General features: G+C 45.2%; 1 protein-coding gene across 1 annotated transcript; it reads left to right on the top strand.

The window, feature by feature from the left end:
* The first annotated feature begins 14287 nt into the window (after positions 1-14287).
* Positions 14288-25918, top strand: LOC116899168 (cytochrome c oxidase assembly factor 7). The gene is made up of 3 exons (XM_032900738.1): positions 14288-14424; positions 17876-18016; positions 22694-25918. Exons 1-3 carry the CDS (start codon positions 14319-14321, stop codon positions 23140-23142), a joined length of 696 nt encoding a protein of 231 aa, XP_032756629.1. The 5' UTR covers positions 14288-14318; the 3' UTR covers positions 23143-25918.
* The last annotated feature ends 2030 nt before the right edge of the window (positions 25919-27948 follow it).

The raw sequence follows: 27948 nt of genomic DNA, 5'->3' as shown, positions 1-27948 counted from the left end.
GAGTGCTGCTTACTGGCTTGCTCTCTATGGCTTGCTCCACCTGCCATGAACCCACCCAGGCCTGGACCCTCTCGCATCAATCACTAGTTAAGAAAATGCCCCACAGGCTTACACACAGCCTAATCTATGGAGGCGTCTTTTCTTTTCTTTTCTTTTCTTTTTTTTTTTTTTAAAGTTTATTTATTTTATTTATATAAGTATACTGTAGCTGTCCTCAGACACACCAGAAGAGGGCATCGGATTCCATTCCAGATGGTTGTGAGCCACCATGTGGTTGCTGGGAATTGAACTCATGACCTCTGGAAGAGCAATCAGTGCTCTTAACCTCTGAGCCATCTCTCCAGCCCTGGAGGCGTCTTTTCAATTGAGGCTTCCTCCTTTCGGATGAGTTTAGCTTATGTCAAGTTAACATAAAACTGTGCAGCACACCGAGGCAGGAGGATCATCAGAGCCTGGAAGTCAACTGGACAATGTGGCAAACCTGTCTCAAAAATAGAACACACGGCACAGCCGGGACATGCGATGATGTCACTCGAAGAGTTCATGATTGTGTCACACGGGGCACTGGGTTTTATTCCCAGCATCAACAAAACAAAAGAAATACACAAAAATCCACCTGGATGTGGTAGGGTATGCCTTTAATTCCAACACCCTGGAGGCAGAGGTAGCTGGATCTCTGTGAGTTTAAGGCCACCCTGATCTATGTAGCAAGTTCCAGGCCAGCCAGGGCTACATAGACAAAACTTTGAAACCTATTGGAACGCAGAGATACCCAGCCCAGGTAGGCAGTAGGGTCAGAGAAGGCTTCTACAACACTTTTTTCAGGTGAACTGTTTTCCCCAAGGAAGAATTATCTAAATGTCAGGAAAGTGGAGGAAGTAGAGAGACTGACTTATGTGAGCACTGAAGCATGAATCCAGACAATGGGCTTAAGCCATCGTTACTGTCTTATTACTGTCTGTGCAAACAGCGTGGCCAGAAGTAGGAGAGAGCGCTGGAAAGGCAGGCTGGAGCAGATCACTCCAAAGATCGCAAGCTTGTGTTCATCGTCAGTGCTGTGTGACACTTGGTTAGAACACCCTGCTGGCACAGGTGCCTTTCTGACAGTCAGCACTCGGTGACATTTAGAAGTCCACATTAACTTATTATTAACTTAATTCCCTCATGCTTGAGTACACACGTGTAGCCATTGCTATGTTTTGGTGGGGGACTTCAGGAATCCTGGAGGCTTAGTTGTTGCTGATTTGAATTGATTTTATTTAAGGATTTATTTTCTTTAGTTTTAAGTGTGTGTGTGTGTGTGTGTGTGTGTGTGTGTGTGTGTATGTGTGTGTGAGTGTGTGGTGTAATGTGTGTAAATGATTACAGATACCCAAAGAGTCTAGCAGAAGGTGTGGGGTCCCATGGAGTTGGTGTTACAGGTAAATAGTCCAACAGGGGTGTTGAGAAGCTAATTTAGATCCCCTGCTCAAACAGCACCCAATCCTAACCACTGAGCCATCTCTCTAGGGCCTGTGGTTGTTTCTTCATAGAGACAGGCTCTCACTGTGTAGCCTGTACTGCCCTGACTCATGGAAATCCTGCTTCAGCTTCCTGAGTCTTGGAATCTATAAATCACCATTCCTAATTAAAAATATGTGTTGTCCATGCACAGGGGCCATGCTAACATCTGTGTTGCTCCAATCATAGTGTATGTGCTGTAAGCTTTTTTTAGAAGGCGCTATATCTAAGCTGACTTGAGATAATTTACCACAAAACCAGCTTCTTTCTATGCCCTTAGATTTGCAACTGGGTCACTTGAACTTCCCCAAGTCTGCACGAGGCATGCATGGCTACAACCATCAACCGAACCCTTCAGTATGAATATCAGGTCCCAACGCTCAGGGGTTTTTGTATTTCTAAAAATACAAAAATATGCATTACACTCAGAAAACATTTTGGAAATCACTGGCCACGGGGAATGAATGGGATACCTATCAAGTTCCTAGTGACAGGTGGGGCCAAGTGGTCAAAGAAACCAGACTGGGTTCCTAACCTTTAGGAATTCGTAGTCTGGTAAAATAGGCACCCAAATGAAAGATAGGAAATAAGGCCAGCTATGTAAGGAAAGAAACCTCTGCTGCCTGCCCATGGCCCAAGGCCGACCAGTCCAGTCTCAAAAGGAGAACTAGACTGGGAGTGAGACCAAGGTTGCGTGTCGGGACCTGAGCTGAGGCTGGGGGCTTGTAGGAAGAAAGCCTGAGTGCAGGGGAGACTGACTGGCTCATGCAGTGAGGAAGTGTCCAGCAGGTGTGTCCCTAGGGCTCTAATGGGAGGGCTCTGGATGCTGACCTGCTCTTTCAGGGGACCCTAGTATAGTTTTCAGCTTCGACATCAGGTGGCTCATAACACCAGTAACTCTAGCCCCCGGGGATCTGCCACCTGCCCTCTGCTGTCAAATGCACATACCCACAGACACACACACACCTACACACAATTAAACACAAAGAAAATTCTTAGGATTAAAGTTAGTGTCTCTCCTCCTAGCCTTGGGATAGGATAGAAAGTAAGAGCCTCAATGCTTAGCGACATAGATCTATAATCCCAGCATGCAGGAAGCAGATGCAGCAGCTCTCCAAGAGTTCAAGGACAGCCTGGTCAACAGAGCAAGTTCCAGGCCACAGTTACACAGTAAGACCTTACTCTGTCTCAAACAGACGGACAAGCAAACAGCACACAACACAAAGAAACCAAGAACTGGGATTAACTATCTGGTGCCACTTCCTGTGTTTCAACATCTCCCCTCCCCCTCTCCCAACAAAACAAGCGCAGGATGTAGCATCTGCCTGCCTAGAGTGGGCCATCTGTGGGCCATCTTTCCCTATCAACCTCCTGAGTCCTGGAATTATAGGTGTATGCCTGGATTTTCTCAAATCTCTAACGTTAAGGTGTCCATTCATTGATTTAACACAGACCTGACAACATAGCAACCACGTTCCAGACCTATCACAACATGCGATGTGTTGAGGAAATTACCTTTCAATACTGGTAAGTGTGGAATATACAGATGACAGGCAGAAGGCATATCAGCAGTATGTGGCTTATGTTTGAGCTGTGGGTTTAAAGACACCATAGTAAAGGCAGAGACACTTCAGTGTTGGTCTTTCTTTCTCTTTTTCCTTCTTTCTCTTTTTTCTCTTTCTTTTTAGTTTGTTGTTTTGTTTTACAAGACAGGGTTTTTCTGTGTAGCCCTGGCTGTCCTGGAATTTTGCTCTGTAGACCAGGCTGGCCTTGAACTCACAGAAATCCACCTACTTCTGTCTCTTGAGTGCTGGGATCAAAGGTGTGGCCACCATTCATGGCTTGATCTCTGACTTCTGATGATGCATTCTTCAATATTTGCCCAGCCCAGCTTTGCCCTAAGCCCTGCTTTAAGTTCTGATGACATAGGCAGTTCCCTGGGATCTAGCAGCTTCATGTAACACAAGGAAGTGGCTTCTGTTTTCAGGCTCATTCCCTGCTGATAGCAATTGGCGTTTGCTGAGTGTGTGATACGTATCCGAGTAATACCAAGCATCACATGCCATTTTCATTAATTATATGAAATTGTCCTCAAACATTGCTAAGATTTACACTACACAGGGGCAGGGGGTTTCGTTTGTTTGCTTGTTTGTTTTTTATCTCTTTGTTCATTGATGCATCCCTACAACCTGGAAGAGTTGCTTGCTACAGTGAAAGGCTTGTTTGTTTGTTTGTTTGTTTGTTTGTTTGTTTGAGACGAGGTCTCACTCACGAGGTCCCCTGGTTGGCCTTGAACTCCCTAGGTAGAGCAGGCTGGTGTTCAAAGGGGTCAGACAGTTCAAACTCCAAGAGTCCTTCAGTTCTGCCTTTTTCTACTTGAGGAGAACTCTCAAGCAAACGCATCTCCTCCTACATGATCCTTAGTTTACACATCTGTGCGATCTCCCTAACAAAGTTGTTTACTCATTCTTTTTTTAGTTAGGCTAGAAAGACAAGGAAAATGACCTATAGAGGTGTTTTGTCTGCATGAACATGTTCATGCAATGCCCCAAAACGCCAGAAGAGGGCGTGTGAGCTCCAGGAACTGGCGCTAACATACTGTAGGGAGCTGCCATGTGAGTGTTGATGTAAGAACTGGTCCTGTGGAAGGGCAATCAGTGATCTTAACTGTGAGCCTTCTCTCCAGCCCATTGTTTTGGTTTTCTGAGGTAAGGTCTGATGTGGCAAGGAGAACCTTGATCTGCCCTCTAACTCCTGAGTGCTAGAATTACAGCCCTGGACAAACAAACACCCAGCAAAAGAATTTTGAGTTCTAAAAAAAAAAAAAAGAATTTTGAGTTCTAGGCCAGACTGGGCTGCAGAGCAAGACTCTGTCTCACTTTCCTACCTACACCAAAAAACAAAAACCTTTTAATGAGTTATTATGAGCAAATGATTTACTTATAGACCTGGAGTCACATAGAAATTCTTTGATGAGAGAGAGTTGGGAGTGGAAAAGTTTTAAGAAACCCTAATCTAGGGCTGGAGAGATGGCTCAGTGGTTAAGAGTACTGACTGCTCTTCCAAAGGTCCTGAGTTCGGGTTGGAGATTTAGCTCAGTGGTAGAGCGCTTGCCTAGCAAGCGCAGGGCCCTGGGTTCGGTCCTCAGCTCCGAAAAAAAGAAAAGAAAAGAAAAGAAAAAAAAAGGTTCTGAGTTCAAATACCAGCAACCATATGGTGGCTCACAACCATCTGTAATGAGATATGATGCCCTCTTCTGGTGTGTCTAAACAGCTACAGTGTACTCATATATAATAAATAAATAATTCTTTAAAAAAAAAAAAGAAAAGAAAAGAAACCCTAATCTAGAGGCTGGAGAGATGCTTGGTGATGAAAGGCACATAGTCTTCTCCTCACTAAGGATCCAAGTTCAATTTCCACCACACATCAGGCAAGCTTACAACTGTCTTAACTCTAGCTCCAGGTGATCTGATAACCTCTGGCCTCACAGGCAGACATACACTAATTTATAAGTAGAAAACATTCTTTAAAAAGAAGAAAAGAAAAGAAACCCTAATCTAGAGGAGTCCAAAGACAGAGTTGGAAACATTCCCAGCCAACTTGTTACCCTCAGAGGAGAAAAGGAGTTCAGGGCTGTCGCTGACTTGATTGTGCCTTGGTGCCAAGCCTCCTCCTCTATGAACTCCATATCTCCCCCTTGTAAAGCAGGACCCATCCAGCTTCAAGCTCAGGGGTTTACAGATCCACAGCTTTACTCCCGCTCTGGGCCATCAGTCATGTGATGGTGGTGTGACTTGAAGTCAGTCACCCTTGATCTGCAGTCTGAGCTCAGGTGGCAGCTGTCATAGCCTGGGGTGGGAGGAAGGAGGTAGTGGGGGAGGGCGGCAGGCTCCCTGGCTTGAGCAATCGGCTGGCCACAGCAGGAAAAGCAGGTCACCCCCACCGCTGTGGTTCTCAGGAGATCTGCAAAGACATAGAGCTGAGAAAGTCTTAGGACACTGAGGTCGAACCCTGTCCAGACTCTCTGTCACCATGAGTGCAAAGGAGCTGAGGGAAGTCAGTTAATATACAAACACCAATCCCAAGCCTCCACGATGACCTCATAGCAAAACATAATTGGTCCTGCAGCTCTGCCACAGGCAGGATGCTGGTTGTGTGCTGAGAGACCTTTACATGTCTGAACCTCTTTTCTTTTCTTTTTTAAGATTTATTTATTTATTATATATAAGTACACTGTAGCTGTCTTCAGATACACCAGAAGAGGGCATCGGATCTCTTTACAGATGGTTGTGAGCCACCATGTGGTTGCTGGGAATTGAACTCAGGACCTCTGGAAGAGTAGTCGGGTGCTTTTAACTGCTGAGCCATCTCTCCAGCCCCCTTGTCAGGAGTTTTAAAACCTCAAAGCTTATACAATGTTCTTGGACTAGTGTAACTCCTTTGTGCAACAACCTGAGAGAACCAATGAGCAGACACCAAGCAGAGTGCCTGTCTAACATGCATGAAGGACTGGGTTAGATCCACCCTGGCACAGCGATGTACTCCAGAGGTAGAGGCTGGAGGAGAATCAGAGGCTCATATATGAGTTTGAGGCCAGTCTGAGATAAATGCAACTGTCACAAAAACCAGTCAATTAATGAAACGAACAAAAGGCAACATACTCTAACTGCGCTGGCTAATTTTAGGTTGACTTGACAGAGACTAGAATCATCTGAGAGGGGAGAACCCAACTGAGAAAATGCCTCCATAAGATTGGGCTGTAAGTAGCCTGTAGGGCATTTTCTTAATTAGTGATTGATGTGGGAGGACCCCAGGCCATTGTACATGGGGTCATTCCTGGGCTGATGGTTCTGGATTCTATAAGAATCAAGTTAAATGAACCATGGGGAGCAAGCCAGTAAGCAGCACCCCTCCATGGCCTCAATTTGTTTTTTGCTATGGTGTTTCATCACAGCAATAGAAGCCCTAACTAGGACACCAACAGAAAGCAGATATCAATGCTTCTCCTGAAATAGCTCGTAAGGCTAAATATAGAGACCTGGGAAGTTGGTTCAGCCGTTAAGAGCTCTGGCTGCTCCTCCAGAGGACCCTAATTGAGTCTCAGCACCTACATAGTAGCCCCTCCACAATCTGCAACTCCAGCTCCAAGTAATCAGAGACTCTTTCTCTCTCTCTCTCTCTCTCTTCTTTTTTCTTTTTTCTTTTCTTTTCTTTTTCTTTTTCTTTCTTTTTTTTTTTTTAGGAGCTGGGGACCGAACCCAGGGCCTCGCGCTTGCTAGGCAAGCGCTCTACCACTGAGCTAAATGCCCAACCCCCTCTCTCTCTCTTCTGAGTACCAGGCACACGGGTGGTACATAGACATAACTGCACATACAGAACAGCCACACACATTAAAGAGAATAGAAAGAAAAGGACTGAGCTGGGCCCTAGCAGGGCACTCCTTTGATCCCAGCACTTGGGAGGCAGAGTCAGTATATCTCCTAGTTATAGGCCAGCCTGAGCTACAGAATGAATTCCAGGACAGCCAGGGCTACACAGAGAAACCCCGTCTCTAAAAACAAACAGAACCAGAGGAAAGGAAGGAAGGAAGGAAAGAGGAAAGGAGGGAAGGAAGGAAGAAGGCATTTTAAAAATGATTTATCTATTCTTTTAATTTCTTGTATGCTTGTACATGTGTGTGAATATACACAGACAAGGACCAGTGCCCAATGAGGTCAGAAGAGGGCACTGAGTCCCATGGAGCTAGCGTTCCCAGTGTGTGTGAGCTGCTCAGTGTAGGTGTTGGGATGTGAACGTGGCTCTTCATGATGGAGCCTTTCATGAGGCACAAATGTCCATAACCACTGAGCCATCTCTCCAGCCCTGATGGCATGGTTTTAGCATGTGCTCTTACTATTTTGTCTGCTAATAAAGGTGATCTGAAGGGGCTGGAGAGATGGCTCAGTGGTTAAGAGCACTGACTGTTCTTCCAGAGGTCCTGAGTTCAAATCCCAGCAACCACATGGTGGCTCATAACCATCTGTAATAGGATCTGATGTCCTCTTTTGTTGTGTGCATTCAATAAACTGTTCTTGTTTAACTGAGAACAGTGTTTGTACAGTTTATAGATCTTGACATGTAGCCCAGGTTAGCCTTTAACACGGGGCTATCTTCCTGTCACAGCCACCTGAATATAAACATGTGTCACAATGCCTGACTGAAATTAATTTTTAAGAAAAGAGTCTTGGGGTTGGGGATTTAGCTCAGTGGTAGAGTGCTTGCCTAGCAAGCGCAAGGCCCTGGGTTCGGTCCCCAGCTCAGAAAAAAAGAAAAAAGAAAAAAAAAAGAAAAGAAAAGAGTCTTAGCTGGGCATTGTGGCACATATCTTTAATTGGGAGGCAGAAGCAGACAGCTCTGCATTCAAGGAAAGCCATCTCTCCAGCCCCCCCCCCTGCTTTTTTTAAGATTAAAATGTTTAAATTTGCATATGTGTGTTCCATGTGTGCAGGTGCCCCGGGAATCCAGAAGAGGGCAGCAGAGTGCTCAAAGCTGGAGTTGGTGGTTATGACCTTCAGTATAGGGGGAGAGGGGGAACTGACCTATCATTCTCTGTGAGAGCTGTAAGTACTCTTTTTTTTTTTTTTTTTATTAACTTGAGTATTTCTTATTTACATTTGAGTGTTATTCCCTTTCCGGTTTCGGGCAAACATCCCCTAATCCCTCCCCCCCTTCTTTATGGGTGTTCCTCCCCATCCTCCCCCATTGCTGCCTCCCCCCAACAATCACGTTCACTGGGGTTCAGTCTTAGCAGGACCAAGGGCTTCCCCTTCCACTGATGATCTTACTAGAATATTCATTGCTACCTATGAGGTCAGAGTCCAGGGTCAGTCCATGTATAGTCTTTAGGTAGTGGCTTAGTCCCTGGAAGCTTTGGTTGCTTGGCATTGTTGTTCATAAGGGGTCTCGAGCCCCTTCAAGCTCTTCCAGTTCTTTCTCTGATTCCTTCAACAGGGGTCCTATTCTCAGTTCAGTGGTTTACTGCTGGCATTCGCCTCTGTATTTGCTGTATTCTGCTGTGTCTCTCAGGAGCGATCTACATCTGGCTCCTGTCAGCCTTCACTTCTTTGCTTCATCCATCTTGTCTAATTGGATGGCTGTATATGTATGGGCCACCTGTGGGGCAGGCTCTGAATGGGTGTTCCTTCTGTGTCTGTTTTAATCTTTGCCTCTCTATTCCCTGCCAAGGGTATTCTTGTTCCCCTTTTAAAGAAGGAGTGAAGCATTCACATTTTGATCATCTGTCTTGAGTTTCATTTCAAAGCTGGAGTTGGTGGTTATGACCTTCAGTATAGGGGGAGGGGGAACTGACCTATCATTCTCTGTGAGAGCTGTAAGTACTCTTAACTGCTAATCTCTAGGACAACAGTCTTTATTAATCTAAGGGATGAAATGATCACACTGGGGCTTATTTTTAAAAATTATGCTATTGTATGTGTTACCACACAATTGCCACTACCCACTGAGCCATCTTGTAGGCCTGTGCTGTTTGTAATTAGCTCTCCTTTCACCATTAAGAATAAGAACTCGGGGGTGCTGGAGAGATGGCTCAGTGACTGCTCTTCCAGAGGTCCTGAGTTCAATTCCCAGCAACCACATGGTGTGGCTCACAACCATCTGTAATGGGATCTGATGCCCTCTTCTGGTTTGTCTGAAGACAGCTACAGTGTACTCTTATACATGAGGTTAATAAATTTATTAAAATAATAAATGAAAAAGTGAGAGCTTATCATATGCATTAACTGAGGCTTTTCCTGTTCCAAGAGTTGCAGGCTTTGATCAAAACCTGGTTTTTAATATTCCATCCTTTAAGCCCTAGTCATTATTAAAGCACCAGGGAATGCTGCTGAATGACTGAGGAGAATGCTGGGAAGACATTGGAATGAGAATGGAATTGTGTGAAGCCCTCGACCAGTGGTTAATGACCCATGAGTACCAGTTAAATCTACATCTGGAGTTGGAAAGCGAGCTTTGCGATGCTCTTGAATTCTTCCCCCCAGCATCTCAGATGCCAGTTGTGAACTACAGGATTAGAAAAGCTCCTTGCAGTGTCTTACAGAAAATCACTTACTTCTGCAACCTCGGTTTATCTGCAACTGTTGGAAGCACCCCTGCCAGCTGTATGCCCTGATAGAAAAGGGTTATTATGTGAAAACCAAGAGATTGATTGTTCATTGAGCAACTGAGGCATTTACAAAGTATGCACATTTATTTGTAAGAATACAGGATCTGGGTATATCCCGGTGGGAGAGACTGTGAGGCTCTGAGATTGATCTCAGCACCAGAGAACAGAGGGAGCAAAATAATATAATAATAATAATAATAATAATAATAATAATAATAATAATAATAATAATAATGACTTCATAAAACAAAGCAGCAACTTATTTTTCTTTTTTTTTTTTTAAGAGCTTACATTTGGGGCTGGAGAGATGGCTCAGTGGTTAAGAGCACTGACTGCTCTTCCAGAGGTCCTGAGTTCAAATCCCAGCAACCACATGGTGGCTCACAACCATCTGTAATGGGATCCGATGACCTCTTCTGGTGTGTCTGAAGGCAGCTACAGTGTACTCACATGAAATAAATAAATAAATCTTTTAAAAAAAAAAAAAAAAAAGCTTACATTTGTGGCCTTGTTTAATTTGACCCCAGCCCTGGAGAGGTAGAGGCAGGCGGATTCTCTGTGCATTCTGTGCCAGCTTGGTCTATAGTCAGTGAGTTCTAGCCCACACAGTGACACCCTGTCTCAAAAACCAAACAACAAAGAAAGCACACTGAGAGTTTGTCCCCGAGGCTCCTTTGTTCACCACCCCTCTACTGCCCTCTACTGCTCAGTAGTTCCACTGCAGTTTAACTCCATAAATAAAGACTAAGGGAAAAGCAGTTCTTGTGGCCAGTCCTTGACTTTAATTATCTGTAGCATCTCCACTGAATCCTGTTCTATTTTTATTCTATTTTCTCATAGAGTTGGGCATCCAGCCCGGGGCCTTGCACATGCCAAACACCCTACCACTGAGCTAAACTACAGCTCCTTCCTCTTTCTGGACCCTCTTACCATCGAAGGGACATAGAAATCAATCTGGTGGAACAAGGAGTTTTATGTCGTTCCCTGAATGACAAGAAACATTTCTTCAACAGTCGCTATTTTGAACCAGGCACCACGCTAAGCATAAAGCACACACAGATTTTTTTTTTAGTTACGTTGACAGGAGGCAATAGATTTGTACTTAGAGGATAGAAATGAGGTCCAGGCTCACAAATGAATAAATATGGTACTGGAATTCCTACCTTTTCTCCTAGTTTTGTCTGTTTGTTGTTATTGCTGTTGGTTTGAGACTAGGTCTCACTCCTTAACTAAGGTTTATCTCAATTTAGTACACAATCAAGGATGACCTTGAAGACAACTCAAAGGTGTCAGTTCTCTCCTTCACTGTGAGAGTCCTGTAGTTTGAACTCACAGTGCCCCTGGCGGCAAGCACCTTTATCCTCCTCTTCCTCCTCTTTTTCTTCTCTCCACCCTCCTACCTCTAGCACTGAGGATTGAACCCAGGACCTTGAGCACAATGGGCAAGGGCTCCCTCCTCAGAGTGAGGTCATGATTCTCAACTAAGATCTGTCTCCCCAACAAAGCTAGTCCTTTCATAATACTGTAGCTTTCATTTTTTCAATGATTACTTTTTTTGTCTTTCTTTTTTTTCTTTTTTCTTTTTCTGGAGCTGGGGACCGAACCCAGCGCTTGCCTAGCAAGTGCTCTACCACTGACCTAAATCCCCAACCCCCTCAATGATTACTTTTAACGATGGTTCTTAAACGCTTTAACCTCCCTTCTAGCCCAACACCCTCCAGAGGTGGTGGGAAAGGAAGAATATGGGGGAAGTGGATCTGTTTAGAAATTGTTCTTTGGAGCAACTCCCATCTGTGTTGTCTGGAAATCGGCAGTTCAGTCCGCAGGTCAGCAGTGGGAGCTCAATCCACTCACAAATACTTCATGGATACACCAGCAGTCCAGTTCAGTAGAGTCTGGATAGCAAACACAAATCAGAGGTGACATAACTTAGCTGAGACAGCCAGGCCTCAGCCAAATCGTCATGAGTCAGCAGGAGGGCCAGGGAGAACAACACCAGGAGAAGTTCTTGGCTGTGCATCTCTCAACAAAGATCAGCAAAGATTCGAGACCAAGAAGCGTGGCAGAGCTTGATCTACAAGCAAGCCCTCTCACTATCCATGGAGTGCTGTTTATACTCCCTCCAACCATCATGTCCTCCATCAGTCTTGCCTCACCACGTCTTGCCTCAGCATATGAGCCTCTCTTAGCTGACATCACTCTGCCAGTCAGCCCGAGTCCGAGGAAGCAGCAGAAGCCACGGCACACAACCAGAAGTTTTTTGATAAGTTTCTCTCTATGGAGTCCTGACAAATGGAGCTCAACTATACAATGTAAGGAGGACCAGTACAAGTATGTTGTTATTGAAGGCTCCTCCATGACGTGTCCTTTCACATGCTTGCTTTAGCAGAGCATTCTTTCACCTGTGTCTTCTTCAGGAAAATACTCCTCCACTTGTTTGCCCCAGCAAAACGCCATCCCACACAACTGATTTTCCAAAGAACCCTTAAGTTTCCACTTCGTAATATATTAGGTAAGGGTCAGTGATTTGCCAAAGAATAAAACCTCCCACTCAAATAGTATGCAAACTCAAAGAGTGTTTAATTCTGCAGAAGTCCAGCATGCTGGGGTCTACTATCTATAAAGATGGAGACCACGAAGTGAGCTCACAGGCCCAATTTATAACACATTAGGGGAATTCCAGAGAGGAATAGGTGACCTCCATCTTAAACTGTTCGCTGTATCTCTAGAGGCATCCTGAACCATTGCTGGGGCTGGGCGGGGTTGGGGGTGGGGGCTGGAAACTTCTGCTGGGGAAGTCTGGAAACTGTTGTTGAAGTTTGGAAACTGCTGCTGACTCATTGTCCTTGCCTCAGGCCTGGACTTCTCAGTTCTTGGAAACAGAGATTTAGGCCTAGACTCCTAAACTGCCAATTTGAAGCCTGTCGTGGAGTCAGCCTGTCTCAATTATACGGAACGAAATCAAGTAAGCATCTACTTGATTAGGTTAGGAGTAAGTTAAGGAGGCTCAAAACTAAAGGTTAGGGTTTCCCATCCTGGAACATGTATTCTAAGGGCTCCCTCTAGTGACTAGGGATATAAACAAAGTAAAGAACATGGGTAGCTGGATGTGGTATCCTGTATCTGTAGTAATACTCAGTAGGCTGAGTGGGGTTGGGGGAGGATTGTCTTAAAGTGAGATCTATGGAAAGGAAAAACAAGAGAAACCATACATAAAAGTAGCCACCTTGAAATGTCAGTTTTACTCAGAGGCTTTGGAGTAAAGCAGATCTTGTGCTATCCTGTGAAAGATGTGTCTTGAAACTGCTTTTTTTTTTTTTTTTTTTTTTTTATTAACTTGAGTATTTCTTATATACATTTCGAGTGTTATTCCTTTCCCGGTTTCGGCAAACATCCCCTCCCCCTCCCGAAACTGCTTTTTTTAAAATCACGAGCCCACTCCCAAGTGGCCTCTCCCTTTCCCTGCCCCAATAAACCTGTTCGGGTTTAATAAATCGGTTAGATCTGTTGGATCGTGTTGACTTTGTAGCATTCCTTGGTTTCAATCCACCATGCTGCTGTCCTAACACTAGCTATCACCACCATGTTGTGGTAGTGCGTGTCTGTGTTCTCAGCTGATGAGAATAGTAGAATATCCAGAAGCTAACCAATCTTAAGATATATTTACCTAAACATTTTTTAAAAAGATGACTGCAACCTATACACATAAATTTATATAATAAACCTGAATTCATAACACCCTGAACCCCAAAATAAAATTTCCCTGAAGTCTTTAAACTAATTTTCCCCTAACATTAAGCAATACGAATTTTATTTAGTAATGTTAGAATGTCTATACTGAAAATAATATCTGATTTTTTGGAAACTATCACAGAGGCCTACTTCTATGCCTATACTTATGTAACAAAACAGTTTTAAATGAATATAGAATAGCTAATCTTTACTATATACTAGATTTTATGCCAAAAATTTCACTTACATCATCCTATCTAACATAACAGTTCTATGAGTGAGGTGGTATGTATATACGTTAACACGCATGTGTATTTGGGCAACCTCAGCTCTCTCCTTTTTTTTTTTTTTTTTTTTTGGTTCTTTTTTTTTTTCGGAGCTGGGGACCGAACCCAGGGCCTTGCGCTTCCTAGGCAAGCGCTCTACCACTGAGCTAAATCCCCAACCCCAGCTCTCACTCTTTACCTCTTGTTTGAGGCAGGTCTCTTATTCACTACCATGTCTACTAAGCTAGATGACTGGCCATATATGGGACACACAAGGTACTCAAAATGCTTGCTGCCCAAATAAATGCTTTCCCATTGAATTTCAAGATCTGCTTTACGATGCTGCAGAGCATGCTGCAAGCTTTGGGAAGGCAGGGATCGGAATTCCCGCCTGAGTCGGCTTTAAACCGGGACTAAAAAACGGATGGCTGATCCTGACTACAGGGAGAAAACCTTTAAGGAGGGGTGTCCAAAAATGTGAAGAAAAATTGACAGGGGACGTTGCCACCGCAAAGGCTGATGGGAAGCGGTTGTCGTCTCCTCCCCTCCGCCCCCATACTGCGGAGCGCTGACGTCACGCACGCCGCCGGAATGCCCCGCCCCTGGGCTGGCTCACGTGACTGGGGCGGAGCCAAACGCGATTTGTAGGAGTTAGAGTCATGGCGGGCTTGGTTGACTTCCAGGATGAGGAGCAGGTGAAGTCCTTCCTGGAGAACATGGAGGTGGAGTGCCACTACCAGTGCTACCGCGAAAAGGACCCGGAGGGTGAGCGCTGAACGCGCAGCCTGGGACATAGGGGAGGGACGCGAGCGTGGGCATGCGGACGTGGTCACGTGGCGAGCCGAGGACGCCTAAGGACAGGGTCAGGGAACGCTACCGGCATGTGGGCGGGGCCTGCTGCAGAGGGCGGAGCTCGCAAGCTAGACGCTGTGTAGTCGGGTTTGGGGTGCTAGCACTTTAGGTGTGACGGAAAATGGAACCTCCGCGTACCTGTCTTTGAGGGAATCGGTAACATACAGGAAATAAGTGAAATATGACAGTAGTAAGCGCGAGCCAGACTTGGATCACGCGCCTGTAGTTCTAGCGTTCTGGAGGCTGAGGAAGGAGGATCACTTAGAACTCGGGAGTTTAAGGACCAGTCTGGACTACATAGCAAAACCGGGTCCAAAAAAATGAATTGGAGAGGGAGACTGGAGTGATGGTCCAGCAGTCAGGAACCCATACTGCTTTTGCAAGACGACCGGAGTTCAGAACGCAGCACCCTCATGGGGCAGTTTACAAGCATCTGTAACTCCAGTTCTAGGAGATCCAATGCCTCTGGCCTCTGCTGCCTCCACACCACATGCTCATATACACACATGTCCATAATTTAAAATAATAAAATTAAACCTTTTTTTTTTTTTTCTTGAGACTGTCATTATGTAGCTTTGCCTGGCCTGGAACTCCCCTCTGTCAACCAGGCTAGCCTGAAACTTAGATATCTGCTAGCCTCTGTCTCCAAAGTGCTGGAAGGTGTGGACCACCACCCAGCACAAAATTCAATTTTTTTAAAAAAAAGTAAGTGAAATAGGATAAAAGAACTAAATGAAAGACACTGCCCAATGGCATGGCTTTTGAATAAAGCTTTGAAGGAGGAAAGGAACCATTCATTGTAAATCTTTGCCAGGCAGAGGTAATGAAAAGGTCAGAGGCAGAAATGGCCTCTTGTGTGCAGTAAGGTAGTGGAGTGTATGGGTGATTGATGCCCTGAGACGCATCCAGTGTCTGTGAGTTGTTGTCCTATTGTTTTATTTAAGGGAAAAGAATGAAAATGGCCCTGGCCTGCCTTTCCAGTAGCTTTACAGTCTAGTTCCCAAGAAACAACTTGGTATTTCTTGAAATGAGTCCACTATAGCATGACTCTGGATGAGGAACCCAGGATCTTTTGGAGCTAGTCTGTGTCACAGTGGAAGAGAGATTTCAGAGGAATGGACCCTCTGAGGACTGGGGTGGTTGGGCATAGTCCACAGAAGTGAGCTGTGCAGTCACTGGGGGAGAGAGAGGTGGGAGAACAAAGTACTCTTTTGGAATTCAGGATTGCTCAGAATCAAGTCAAATTAATTTTTGTTGTTTTGCTGTCCTGAGGCTCAGACCCAGGGCTTCTGAGTGTAGTAGGCAAGTTTTCTACTGAGCTCTAGCTCCCGTTGCAGAATTAAGTTTGTACAGGGAGCCTGCTGCAGTGTACCCTGCCTTCTGAGTTAGGAGTTTAGACCTGATTCTGTAGGCTTGTTTGAGGAGTTGGTGGTAGTTGATGTGTTAGTTATGTGGAGGAAATGCAGAGCAGGGAGTAGAGGAGAGCGGTGTGAGAACTGCCGAGGGCAGGACTGTAGGTCTGGTGGTTGAGTGCTGGCCTCATGTACATGAGGCCCTGAGTACTAGTCCTGGCTCAGGCTGCATATGGCTGCACATGCTTGGTGTGTGATCCTAGCACTCAAGGGACATCCTTAGCTACATAGTGAGTTCTGCTCCAGCCTAGGTTATATAAGACCCTGTCTCAAATTAAACGCATAAAAATAAAATGAATTATTTGTTATTATTCTCAATGTTAGAATGCTCTATCACTAGTTAGCTTCCTCTGCAATCATCCAGGCAGGTGCAAATAAACGCATTTGTGCAATGCTTTTTAAAATGCAAAGCGAATCTTATCACTTCCCCTCTTTTTAAGAGATTTCTCAGTATTGTTTTTCATTGTGGGGATTGGGATTGAACCAAGAGCTTCCGGAACTATAGTCGAGGACTGTGCCACTGAGCTACATCTCCAGCCCCATGCTCCTACTCCTGAAACCCCTTCTGTCCTTTATAGTTTGGAGTAACATGCTCACCGTGGAGAGGCACAGCACTGATTTCTTTGGGTGTTTTATAGGTTCTTGTCTTCATGCCTTCTTACCTCAGCCTCCTCCTACCATATTTGTGCTGTGTTTATTTCCTCTTCCCCGTTTATCTACACCGTCTTTCTCCTGGACTTTCTGGACCCTTTCCGTTTCGTTGTCTGATGGGGTGGAGCTGCCCAGGGCCTTGTGTTTGCTTTGTTGGGCGCAGCACCTTCGGCCCCTCAGTCCTTAAGTAACTAGTGCTTTCTTTATTTCAGTCTCAGCTCAGCTATCACAGTCCTTGGTGAGACCTTCCTTGGTGCCCAAACTATGTTAACTGTAAGACCTTCAATAAACTATCTTATCAGCCTGTCTTATTTTATTTGACGTATTGTTTGAAAACTAAGTTCTTTATTATTGTATTTCCTCCTCTCTTAGCCTGCCTGAGCTATACTCTTTCATAAGGTCCTGAAGGGTGACTTTGAACTCCTTATCTTGTCTCCACCTTGGGAGTGCACACTATAGATGTGCACTTGCATGCATGCCTGGCTTAAGCCTATAAATATTAGGAGGGCAAATGACAGTGTGCTTAGCAGTTGTATCTGTCATATACTTTTTTTAAAAATTTATTTATTATATATAAGTATACTGTAGCTGTCTGCACACCAGAAGAGGGCATCAGACCTCATTACAGATGGTTGTGAGCCACCATGTGGTTGCTGGGATTTGAACTCAGGACTTCTGGAAGAGCCGTTAGTGCTCTTAACCACTGAGCCATCTCTCCAGCCCTGTCATATACTTTCATACATGAGCTAGTGTATATAAATATCTTCAAATATTTGATGACTGAAAATGCTCTTCAATGCTGCTGGGAATGCTAAGAGACTGGCTAGAACTGGGACATCCCAGATATGGGAAACTTATTCCCCACTGCTTTGGTATCTTCCACTTCTATTTTCTGGGCTTCAGGTTCCCCAGGCCAGGGAGTAAGGTAGTTGGTTACCTCTCGATTCTGGTTTTCTACTGCAAGAGACATTCACAAACTCTTACAGGTTTTAGTGATTTTATTACAGAACTTGCAGAGAGGTTTCAAAGCTAGTACAGTGTCAGTCATTGGAAGTCGGCTAGTGGTTAGGCCAGGCCGACAGGGATCAGATGGTCTGGTAGAGGTGGAGCCATTGCTGGGGTTGGTCTCCTGATCTGTACATTGCTGGCCAGTGGGAGACACGTCCCCTTTTAAGAAAGGCTGGACACTGCGTCTCTGTGCTAAATCTGATTGGCATAGTTGAGAGCTAGACTTGATCTGATTGTACCTGGGCCCCCTGAACAGCAGCTGCTGGCATGATTACCTCTTCCCTCTTCTCTAGGTTGCTATCGACTGGTGGACTATCTGGAAGGAATCCAAAAGAATTTTGATGAAGCCGCAAAGGTGCTGAAGTTCAACTGTGAGAAATATGGGCATGGTGACAGCTGTTACAAGCTGGGGGGCTATTACGTGACTGGAAAAGGTGAGGAGATGCAGGTCTTCACAGGCCTGGGGGACTGTTGTGGACAGAGTACAGTCAGGGGTTCAGCAGGGAGGTAGTGGAAGAACATGGCTCTTCAAGTGAAGCAACCTTTGGGGTTACTGTCTGCACACTGTAGGACCTTGGTTAGTTAACATTGTTTTGTTAAAGCAGGGTTTTACTGTAGCTTCATTGACTGTGCTGGCTAGAGTTGTCTGAAAGGAAGGAACCCCAGTTGAAAAAATGCCTCCATTAGATCAGGCTGTGGGGCATTTTCTTCATTAATACAGATGTGGGAAAGTCCAGCCCACTGTAGGTAGTGCCATCCTGGGCAGGTGGTCCTGGGTTCTATAGAAGCAGTCTGAGCAAACCATGGGGAGCAAGCCAGTAAGTAGCATCCTCTCTGACCTCTGCATCAGCTCCTGCCTCTGGGTTTCTATCCTGCTTGAGTTCCTGCCCTGACTTCCTTCAGTGATACACTATGGAGGTGTAGCCAAATGAACCCTTTCCTCCCCAAGTTGCTTTTAGTAATGGTGTTTCAGCACAGCAATAGAACCTGATTGGTTATTTCTCTGTCGGTAAAATGATCCAATTCAAGCCAGATTAGATTATATTAAAGGCAGGTTCATTGGGAAGCTGCTCTTGGGCGAGTTCACTGGCCCCAAGGATTGAGGCCAGGGGAGTCGCCATGGGTAGTGGGGAGAGAAAGAGAGACAACAGGAGAGAAGGAGAAGAAAGGGGAGGGGGAGGCTAAATGTCTGGATTATTCCGGGAAAAGCCTCTGGAGCAAGGGCAGCCCAGCCTCTGGGCTGGAAAGTCTAGGGGTAGGGACAGGATATGCCAGGTAGGGACTGAGGGATGCTGGGAGAACCTGGAGGTCAGGTCAGCTTTGATACATGAACTATGCACCTCAGTCCCTTGACTCAGGGTCTAAAATCAAAAACCCTAACTAAGACCCTGATCTAGAATTCGATTGTAGTCCACACTAGCCTGGATGTTCAGGAACCTTCTGGCTCTGCTTGTTGAGTGGAAAATTACAGCTGAGGCCTCACAACCATCCCAGCCTTAGCTAGCCATTTTTAACTCTGTGCACCAGTTTCACCTGTAGACTGGGAGAAGTAGGGCCTGGACTTAGTGCAGTTGGATTACAGATTGAGATCCTGTCTCAGAATTCAAAAGAAAAACGTAAGGAAATAGTTCTTGCTCCATAGGATTGTTGTGGGGATGATAGGTGGGTGGGTAGATCGATGGATGGATGGATGGATGGATGGATGGATGGATGGATGGATGGATGGATGGGTGGGTGGATGGATGGGTGGGTAGATCGATGGATGGGTAGGTGGATGGGTGGGTGGATGGATGGATGGATGGATGGATGGATGGATGGGTGGGTGGGTGGATCGATGGGTGGATAGTTTAGGTATGAAATGCACATTTGAGTAGACTACAGACCACCAAGAATTCTTTATTTGTCAGTGGCTGAGAGAAGATTCACACCAGAAAGAACTCTCCCCTGAGTTGAAGTAGGGTGGGTTGGTAAAGTCCAGATCACAGTTGCATCACTCGGGATGGGTTGTGGGTGTGAGTTTGTTAAAACAGTTTGTTTTATGTTGTAAAACAATGGATCTCCAGAAACTGCATGAGAACGCTCTGCTCAGCAGGATGTGTGTGTGCGGGTCTGGGGAGCAGTTGGAGAGAATTAGATAAACTAGAAGAAAATGGAATTACTTTGGGCAGCTCAGGTAAAGACATTAATATGTGGGCTGTAGAGATGGCCCATATATTACTAGATGTAGATATCTAGTAGTTAAGAGCACTTGTTCTGGCAGAGGAGCCAGGTTCACAACCATTTGTAAGTCTAGTTCCAGGAGACTCAGCTTCTGACCTCATGCTTGCACAGAGGTGCATGTACATACACACAGGCAAAATACTTGTATAAAATAAATAAAATTTAAAAATGAAATATTAGTAAAGCCATTAGGATATGCTGAGCACAGAGTTGAGTAATTAGCCTTTATATTTTTTTCTCATATCCTAATTGACATTATCTTAATAGATAATGCTAAGTTTTTACCAGATAATAAGTTATCTCTTCTCCTCTGTGGGTTAGGAGTTCAGGGTTGGTTTAGCAGAGTGTCTTGGTCAAAACCCTGGACAGGGAGGCATTGCTGTAGTTGCTGAAAGCTTGACTAAAGCTCCCATTTAAATGTTGACCTCTCACTGGTCCTGTCAGCTCTTGTCAGGAGATCCCGGCAACGGTGAGCTCTCCATCTCTCCCTGGGCTGCTTCATCATGTCTCCTCACGACCTGTTTTTATTTCCTTCAAAGTAAGTACCCAGTAAAGAAATCCAAGAGTGTTTGGCTCAGTGGTTTACACTGGCTGCTCTTCCAGGAGAGGTGGGTTCCATTCCCAGTACCACATAGCAGTTACAAGATTCTGTAACTCCAGTTCTCTGCTATCTGGTGCCCCACAGGCATGCATGTGATACTAAGGCACATATGCAGGCACCCATTTATATTTGTTAAAATAAGAGAGAAGGAAGGCAGGGAAGGAGAGGCAAGAGCATTGGACAGGCACAGCATTTGGAGCCAGAGACAGGTGTATATCTTCTGAGACTAGCCTAAGCTACATAAGAAAGTTCCAGGACAACCAAAACTATATAATAGAAAAATCCTTTCTTAGAGAGAACAGAATCCAATACCTTTTAAAATGAGCATTTATTTATGAGTGTCTGTCTCTGTGGGCATGTGTGTACCATAGTGATTGTGTGAAGGTCAGAGGGACACTTGCAGGAGTCAGTTCTCTCTACCATGTCAGTCCCAGGAATTGAACGAGGTCAGACTTGCTAGTAAGCCTTTACCTGGGCTGGAGAGATGGCTCAGCGGTTAAGAGCCCCGACTGCTCTTCCAGAGGTCCTGAGTTCAATTCCCAACAACCACATGGTGGCTCACAACCATCTGTAAAGAGATCCAATGCCCTCTTCTGGTGTGTCTGAAGACAGCTACAGTGTACTTACATATAATAAATGAATAAATCTTAAAAAAAAAATTATAAAAAAAAAAAAAAGCCTTTACCTGACAACTATCTTGACAGCCCAGCAGTGTCTTTTATAGTCTATATTAGAGAGCCACATTTTTTCATTTCTATCACGTTCTGTTTTTTAGAAGTAAGCCACTAGGGCCAGAGAGATGGCTCAGTGGTTAAGAGGACTGACTGCTCTTTCAGAGGTCCTGAGTTCAGTTCCTAGCAACCATATGGTAGCTCAAAACCATCTGTTAGAGGATCTGATGCCCTCTTCTGGTGTGTCTGAAGACAGCTACAGTATACTCACATACATAAAATAAATAAATCATTCTTTAAAAAAAGGAAGTAAGTCACTAAATTTGGCTCACAGAAAGGAGAAAGGACTTGAGTTTTTTTGTTTTTGTTTTTTTTTTTTTTCTTTTTCGGAGCTGAGGACCGAACCCAGGGCCTTGCGCTCGCTAGGCAAGTGCTCTACCGCTGAGCTAAATCCCCAACCCCAGGACTTGAGTTCTAATCTTTGTCAGACACTATGGCGCATCTCCAACCACAGCACTCAAGAGTTCAAGGCCAGCCTGAGTACATGTAATAAGACTCTATTTCAAAAAGAACAAAGTCCCAGAACTGGGGATAAATAAGAAAAAATGACCACCACTTTTTTAGACAATCTTTTGTAGCTTAGGTGATCTGAAACTTTCTCTTCCCCTTCCTCTTCTTTGAGCTAGGATTATAGATATCTGCTGCCATTCCCAGCTCCTGGATCATTTCTTCCTTTTTTAGTTTTTTAGCATTTTGTTTTCTTGTGCGTGCGTGTTTGTTTTGAGACAGTTCTCTCTATTATGTAGATCTGGGTGTCATGGAACGCCTTTCAAGTGTTGAGATTAAAGTAGTGTACCACACACTGAGCCTTGTTTGTTTGTTTGTTTGTTAAGTCTGCCCTGGGAGGTTTGTTCTTGGAACTTTGTAGGATCAGAATGGATAGGTTCTCTAGGTCCTAGTGCACAGAGTTTTCACATAAATACACACACATCCTTCCATACACTTGAAATCATTTCTAGTTTGTGTTACCTAAGACAGGATAAACACTACTGTAAATAGTTGTCATACGGTGTACTGTTCTGGGAATGATGATGGGGGAAGTCCATACATTTTTTTACCACAGCCATGGTTTTGTCCCCGGAATATTTTCAGTCCGTGGTTAGTTAAATTTGCAGCTGCTGTCTGGTTTGAATGCTGTAATAGTGTTTTTAACTAATGGAATCTGCATATGCAGAACTCATAAATATGTAGCGCCAACTGTAAGTTTAGATTAAGAAACATCCAGTTACTTATTTTAAAACGCTCTGTTCTCACTGTAGCCCCAGGAGGTAGTCTCTGGTGCTCTGATTTGGCATGTCTCTTCCTGTCTTGGCTTCCCTGTAAGATAGTGTGTGAACCAAAGATTTCATGGCTACCTAACTGGCTATCCTCCTCCATATTGCTTTAGCTCACAGGATTTGACTCGGGGATTGTTCCCCAACCTTGGCTAGAAGCAAAGGTTCAGCCCTGGTGACTAAAGATTGAACCCTGGACCGCTGAATGTTAGGCAAAAGCACTTCACTGGGCTTTCTAGCCAGCCCTTGAGTTTACTTTTTCTTCTTTGTTTTCTGTCTTTGCAGGTGGCCTCACTCAGGACCTAAAGGCTGCCTTTTCCTGCTTTCTGATGGCCTGTGAGAAACCAGGAAAGAAGTCTATGGAATCCTGTCACAATGTTGGGCTATTGGCGCATGACGGACAGGTTAATGAGGATGGCCAGCCTGACCTGGGGAAGGCCAGGGACTACTACACCAGGGCCTGTGATGGCAGCTACGCAGCCAGCTGCTTCAACCTCAGTGCCATGTTTCTCCAGGGCGCCCCTGGCTTTCCTAAGGACATGGGTCTGGCGTGTAAATATTCAATGAAGGCCTGCGACCTGGGCCATGTCTGGGCCTGTGCCAATGCCAGCCGCATGTACAAACTGGGGGATGGTGTTGATAAGGACGAGGCCAAGGCTGAAATGTTGAAAAACAGGGCCCGGCAGCTGCACAAAGAACAGCAGAAAAACGTCCAACCTTTAACATTTGGGTGACGTGTGGCCCACCCCCTTCCAAGCAACAGCTTCACCCTGGCAGCTCCTCTCTGATCACAGATGAGCCCTTGAAGGTCACTCAGTGCCATCTGCTCCAGAGTGTCACCTGCTGGGAGTGATCAGAAGTGTCTTAGTAAATAATCCTTTGTGTTTGCTCTATGAGGACACCTACGTTTATGGGGTGTGTGTGTCTTAATTTCTAGACTGGACCTATGGAGAATAGGAGTAAACTGCAGAGCTGTAGATTTTGGGGGCTTGGGGAGACAAAGAGAAGTTGGGAAACTTCGAAGCCATGGGCCTCAAAGAGTCAGCAATCATCATTTTAGTCGGAAGAGCTTGAAAATTAGAAAGTATCCTAATTTGCATAACAGAGGTCTTAGAACAGCGAGCAGTCACGACTGCCGCCCTCTGCCTTATATAACCCAACGGTGGTGTGGGCTCCTTGCCGATCCAGTCAGACCTTTCAGCAGATTTAGAGGGATCAGGAGCCTTGTGCTGAAGAGCGTTGAGGTGGTTATATTAGCCTTGCTGTTGCCAAAGGAGACAAAACCTAAGCCTCCCTCCTCTAGACAAGTCGCTGGCAGTTAAAAATTAGCCTCTCGACTGGCTCTGTTCCTCGCAGGAAGACAGATGACTCTGGAAGCAGCTCCAGATAGGAATTTGGGACATGCTGACAGGAAGTTGTCCACTGAACAGGGCCTTTTTATTCCTTTTTTTTTTTTTTTAAACAGGCCCTGAGCGGCCTTCTGCTGGCCTTAAACTCCTAGCCCTGCCCCAGCCCCACTGGTTCAAGGATTACAGGCGTACACCACATTGCCAGGCAGGACCGAATCTGTTAACTGTCCAGATGAATGAAGTGTTCCCGTTGCTTTTCCATCTGCTGTGCTATTGGTCTCCAGATCCTGGCAGGATGGATGGAGTGTGTTCATCATGGTGGCTGTCTTTGTGTGTGTGCCTTTTTAAGAGTTTTTTTCCTTCTGTTGTCTCTCTACTTGTCACCAGGGGGCGAGCTTGTCCTTCTCCGTCACTACCCTGGCCCCCTTTTCCAGGCTGGCAGCCGGCTGCTCTAGAAGAAAGGCTTTGAAGGTTGTAAGCACAGCCACTGCCCTCTGAAGTTGGTACAGGAGACCGTTTTTCCTGAGCACACAGACAGCTTTTAAAAGACAACAAGTTTGTTTTTAGAATGTCTTGAAAATAGTATTTGATATGATTGAACACCAGAGGCCAACAAAAGGCATTGGGAAGATACTAACCCTGGGCAGCTATACATAAAAACCACACGAATGATTCACCAACGAGTCTGCAGCGCCTGATGACCCACGTTTAATCCCTGAAATCACACAGTGGAAGTAGACACCTGAGTCCTGCACAATGCCCTCTCACCCATGAAGGAGTGCACATGCAGTAAATGAATACATGGAATAAAACATGTAAAACGAGACAAATGACTATGTTCCGAGGGTACATAGTGAGACCCTGTCTAAAGGGGAAAAAAAAGATAGAGAAATAGCAAATGTATGTATGAGATGCCCTCCATAGCATGGCAGGAGGATGCAGACTGCACTGAACACTGCTGTGACTAGAGGGGCCAAACCGCAATGCAGGGGAATGCGGAGTGGTAGGGACATGCGTCATGAACAGGGACAAACAATGGCGCAGCCACTTGGGGAGACAGTTGATCAGTATTTAAACGAAACATACAGTGTCTTTTGGTAATCTTGTATGTTTCTAATTCCCCAGGGGAATTAAAAACATCCTCATACCAAAAGCAGCATGTGTGTTTCCTTAGGAGCCTATTTATAATTGCCCAAACTTGGAAGCAATGAAGGTGTCCTTCAGTAAAGACAATGGGACATCTACTACAAAATTAATGAGTCACAAAAGACATAGAGGGCCTTACCAAATGGAAGGCCAATCTGAAAGGATTCTTGATTACAACTGTAGGATACTGGCATCCTCAAAAAGTCTTAGCTCTCAGAAGGCAGAGGCAGGTGGATCTCTTGAGTTGAAGGCCATCCAGGGTTATATATAGCAACCTTGTCTTGAAAAACCAAAAAAGAAAAAAGATAGAGATAAGTTAGAGCTTGGCATTGTGGCTCAATGGTAGAGCACTGTTCCTGGGCCTTATCGGTTCCAGCACTGCAGTTAAATCTGAGGTGGCCGACCGCAGAGCTGGCCTAGCAGATAGGAGCACTCACTCCTCTTACCGAGGACCTGAGTTTGGTTCTGTCACCCACATGTCAGCTCAGACCCTTCTAAGTCCTGTGTCAGGGGTTCCGGTAACTTCTGGCCTCTGCAGGCATACGTGGAACACCAGTATATCCACAGGCAAGTCTTGTACAGAGCGTAAAACTCTAAAAGAAGTTCACATGGCAGGATGGTTAGAGAACAGTATTTTAGGCTCACGAGACCATTCTGTATGGTACTCTTGCCAGTGAATACAGGTCATGAGCCATTTTTTCAAGTTGGAAAAATGCGAAGAGTGAACGGTGAAGTAAGCCGGGGCTTTAGGGATGGTGTGTTTACATAGGCAGAGGGTGGGGAGGCTGTCTTGTGTAAGGGCTGATCTTCTCATACATAGGAAATTGCTATATTGTCTCAATTTTGCTGTGGACCAAAGCTCTTAAGAAAATGTATTCAAAACAAAGTCACCCAGATACTACCTCACACCCAGTAGGACCACTACTATTAACACGAATGTCACGTATAAATTGGAGCCTTACATACTGTTGGTGGAAATTGGACAGCTTAGAAATAAATTATTTTATGAAATAAATTGCTTGCAAAGGTTTGTGACTATCGGCTTAGAAAACAGTGCCTGGACTTTAGCTCTTACGGATGTTTACAGTTCTGGATGAGTCAGACGCAGACTAAGCCTATGTGTTTAGGCACCTGATAGTGAGAAAGATAGGAAATTTTAAATTAGCCCCGTGAGCCAGTAATTCCACTTCTGTATGCACATCTGCAGGAACTGAAAGTTGGATCTCCTGGGACTTCTTTGTAGCCTGTGTTCATAGAAATATCAGCCAAAGGTCCAAGCAGCCGAGATGCCAGTGGATGAAAGAACAGGATGCTGGCACACTGAGCGGCCGCAGCATGGCGTTCTGATGCGACACAACAGGGATAAGCTGAAGACGCTGCTAAGGGGAGTCAGCCAGTCACAGCAAGACAAGGGCTGTATGGACCGGTATAGAACCAAGGGTAAAGAATTAAGTCAGCATAGAGGTTTCAGGTTTGTAAGACAAAGAATTACTGGTGCTTGGTTGTAAGACAGTGTGTGTACTTTACTGAAGCTGGGTGAGCATACATCTGTAATCCCAACATTCTGTGAGCAGAGACAGGCAATCCTGTCTCTAAAAAGGGAAACCCAACAAAGGCTGCTTCTGTACATTAAAATGTGGTTAAGATAGTAAACAGTGTGTGTCTTAACACAATTTTAACCTATATTTACGTTTTTTAAAAGTCTAGGTCTCACTGTGTAGCTCTGGTCAGCCTGGGGCCTTCTGTCCAGGCTAGATTTGTCCTGGACTCTGAGATTTGCCTCCCTCTGCTTTCTAAGCACGGGGAATAAAGGCATGTGCAGCCATGCGGTAGCCAGTAAGTTTTAAGATTTATTATTTATTATATATAAGTACACTGTCACTGTTTTCAGACACACCAGAAGAGGGCATCGGATCTCTTTACAGATGGTTGTGAGCCACCATGTGGTCGCTGGGAATTGAACTCAGGTCCTCTGGAAGAGCAGTCAGTGCTCTTAACCACTGAGCCATCTCTCCAGCCCTTGTTTTGCTTTCAAGACAGGGTTTCTCTGTATCCTTGGCTGTCCTGGAACTCACTTTGTATACCAGTCTGGCCTCAAACTCACAGAGATCTGCATACCTCTGCCTCCCAAATCCTGGGATTAAAGGTGTGTGCCAATATTTTTTAAATGCAGAGTTTGTTTCATTTTAAAGATAGTAAAAGGACTGCCAGGATGGTAAGGCCTTGCTGTTAAGCCTGACTCCAGGACCCACCTGGTAGGAAACAAAAAAAGTGCTATTTTTTTTTTTTTTAAATAAGGTGGGGTGGGGTTGGGAGCTTGAGAGGTGACTCTGGTTGAGAGCACTGCTGTTCTTCCAAGGACCCAGGTTTGATTTCCAGCACCCACATGGCTGCCTACAGCTGTCTCCTGCCCTCCTTTGGGATTCTCAGCCACCTGTGCACGCGTACACACACATACAATTTGTTTTAACCTTATTTTTTAACATAACTGTGTATATGCGTATTTTGGCTGCATGTCTGTAGGTCTGCTCACCTCTCGTGTGCTAGTAGCCGAGAGCTGGAGTTTCAGGAAGTTGTGAGCCACCATATGGGTCCTGGGAACTAAACTCAGGTCCTCTAGAAGGGCAACAGTGTTTTTTTGTTTCGTTTTGGGTGTTTTGGGATTTTGTGGGGGGAGGTTGGGGGAGAGGGGAGTCTAAGACAAGTTCTTATGTAGCCCTGGCTGTCCTGGAACTCACTCTGCTTCCCAAGTGGCTAGAGACTGTGCCACCACCCCTGTCTACAGCACATGCAGTCAGTGGCTGATAACATCTCTCTAGGCCCCATCCAAAAATTGAGTTTTATATTCTGGAGAGGTGGCTCAGTGATTAAGAACACTTACAGAGGACCCGAGTTTAATTCCCAACACCCATGTCAAGCAGCTCACAACTGCGTGTAACTCCAGATCCAGTGGATCCAGTGCCTCTAGCCTTGAAGAATACCCACACTCATGAAAGAGCCAGACTTGGGGCCAGTGGGGAAATTCCCACCACAAACCTCCCAGCT

Source organism: Rattus rattus, chromosome 1 (genome assembly GCF_011064425.1).
Source record: "Rattus rattus isolate New Zealand chromosome 1, Rrattus_CSIRO_v1, whole genome shotgun sequence".
Lineage (NCBI taxonomy): Eukaryota > Metazoa > Chordata > Mammalia > Rodentia > Muridae > Rattus > Rattus rattus.
Note: the sequence above shows the minus strand (reverse complement) of the source record. Positions and strands in the feature narration are given on the sequence as shown.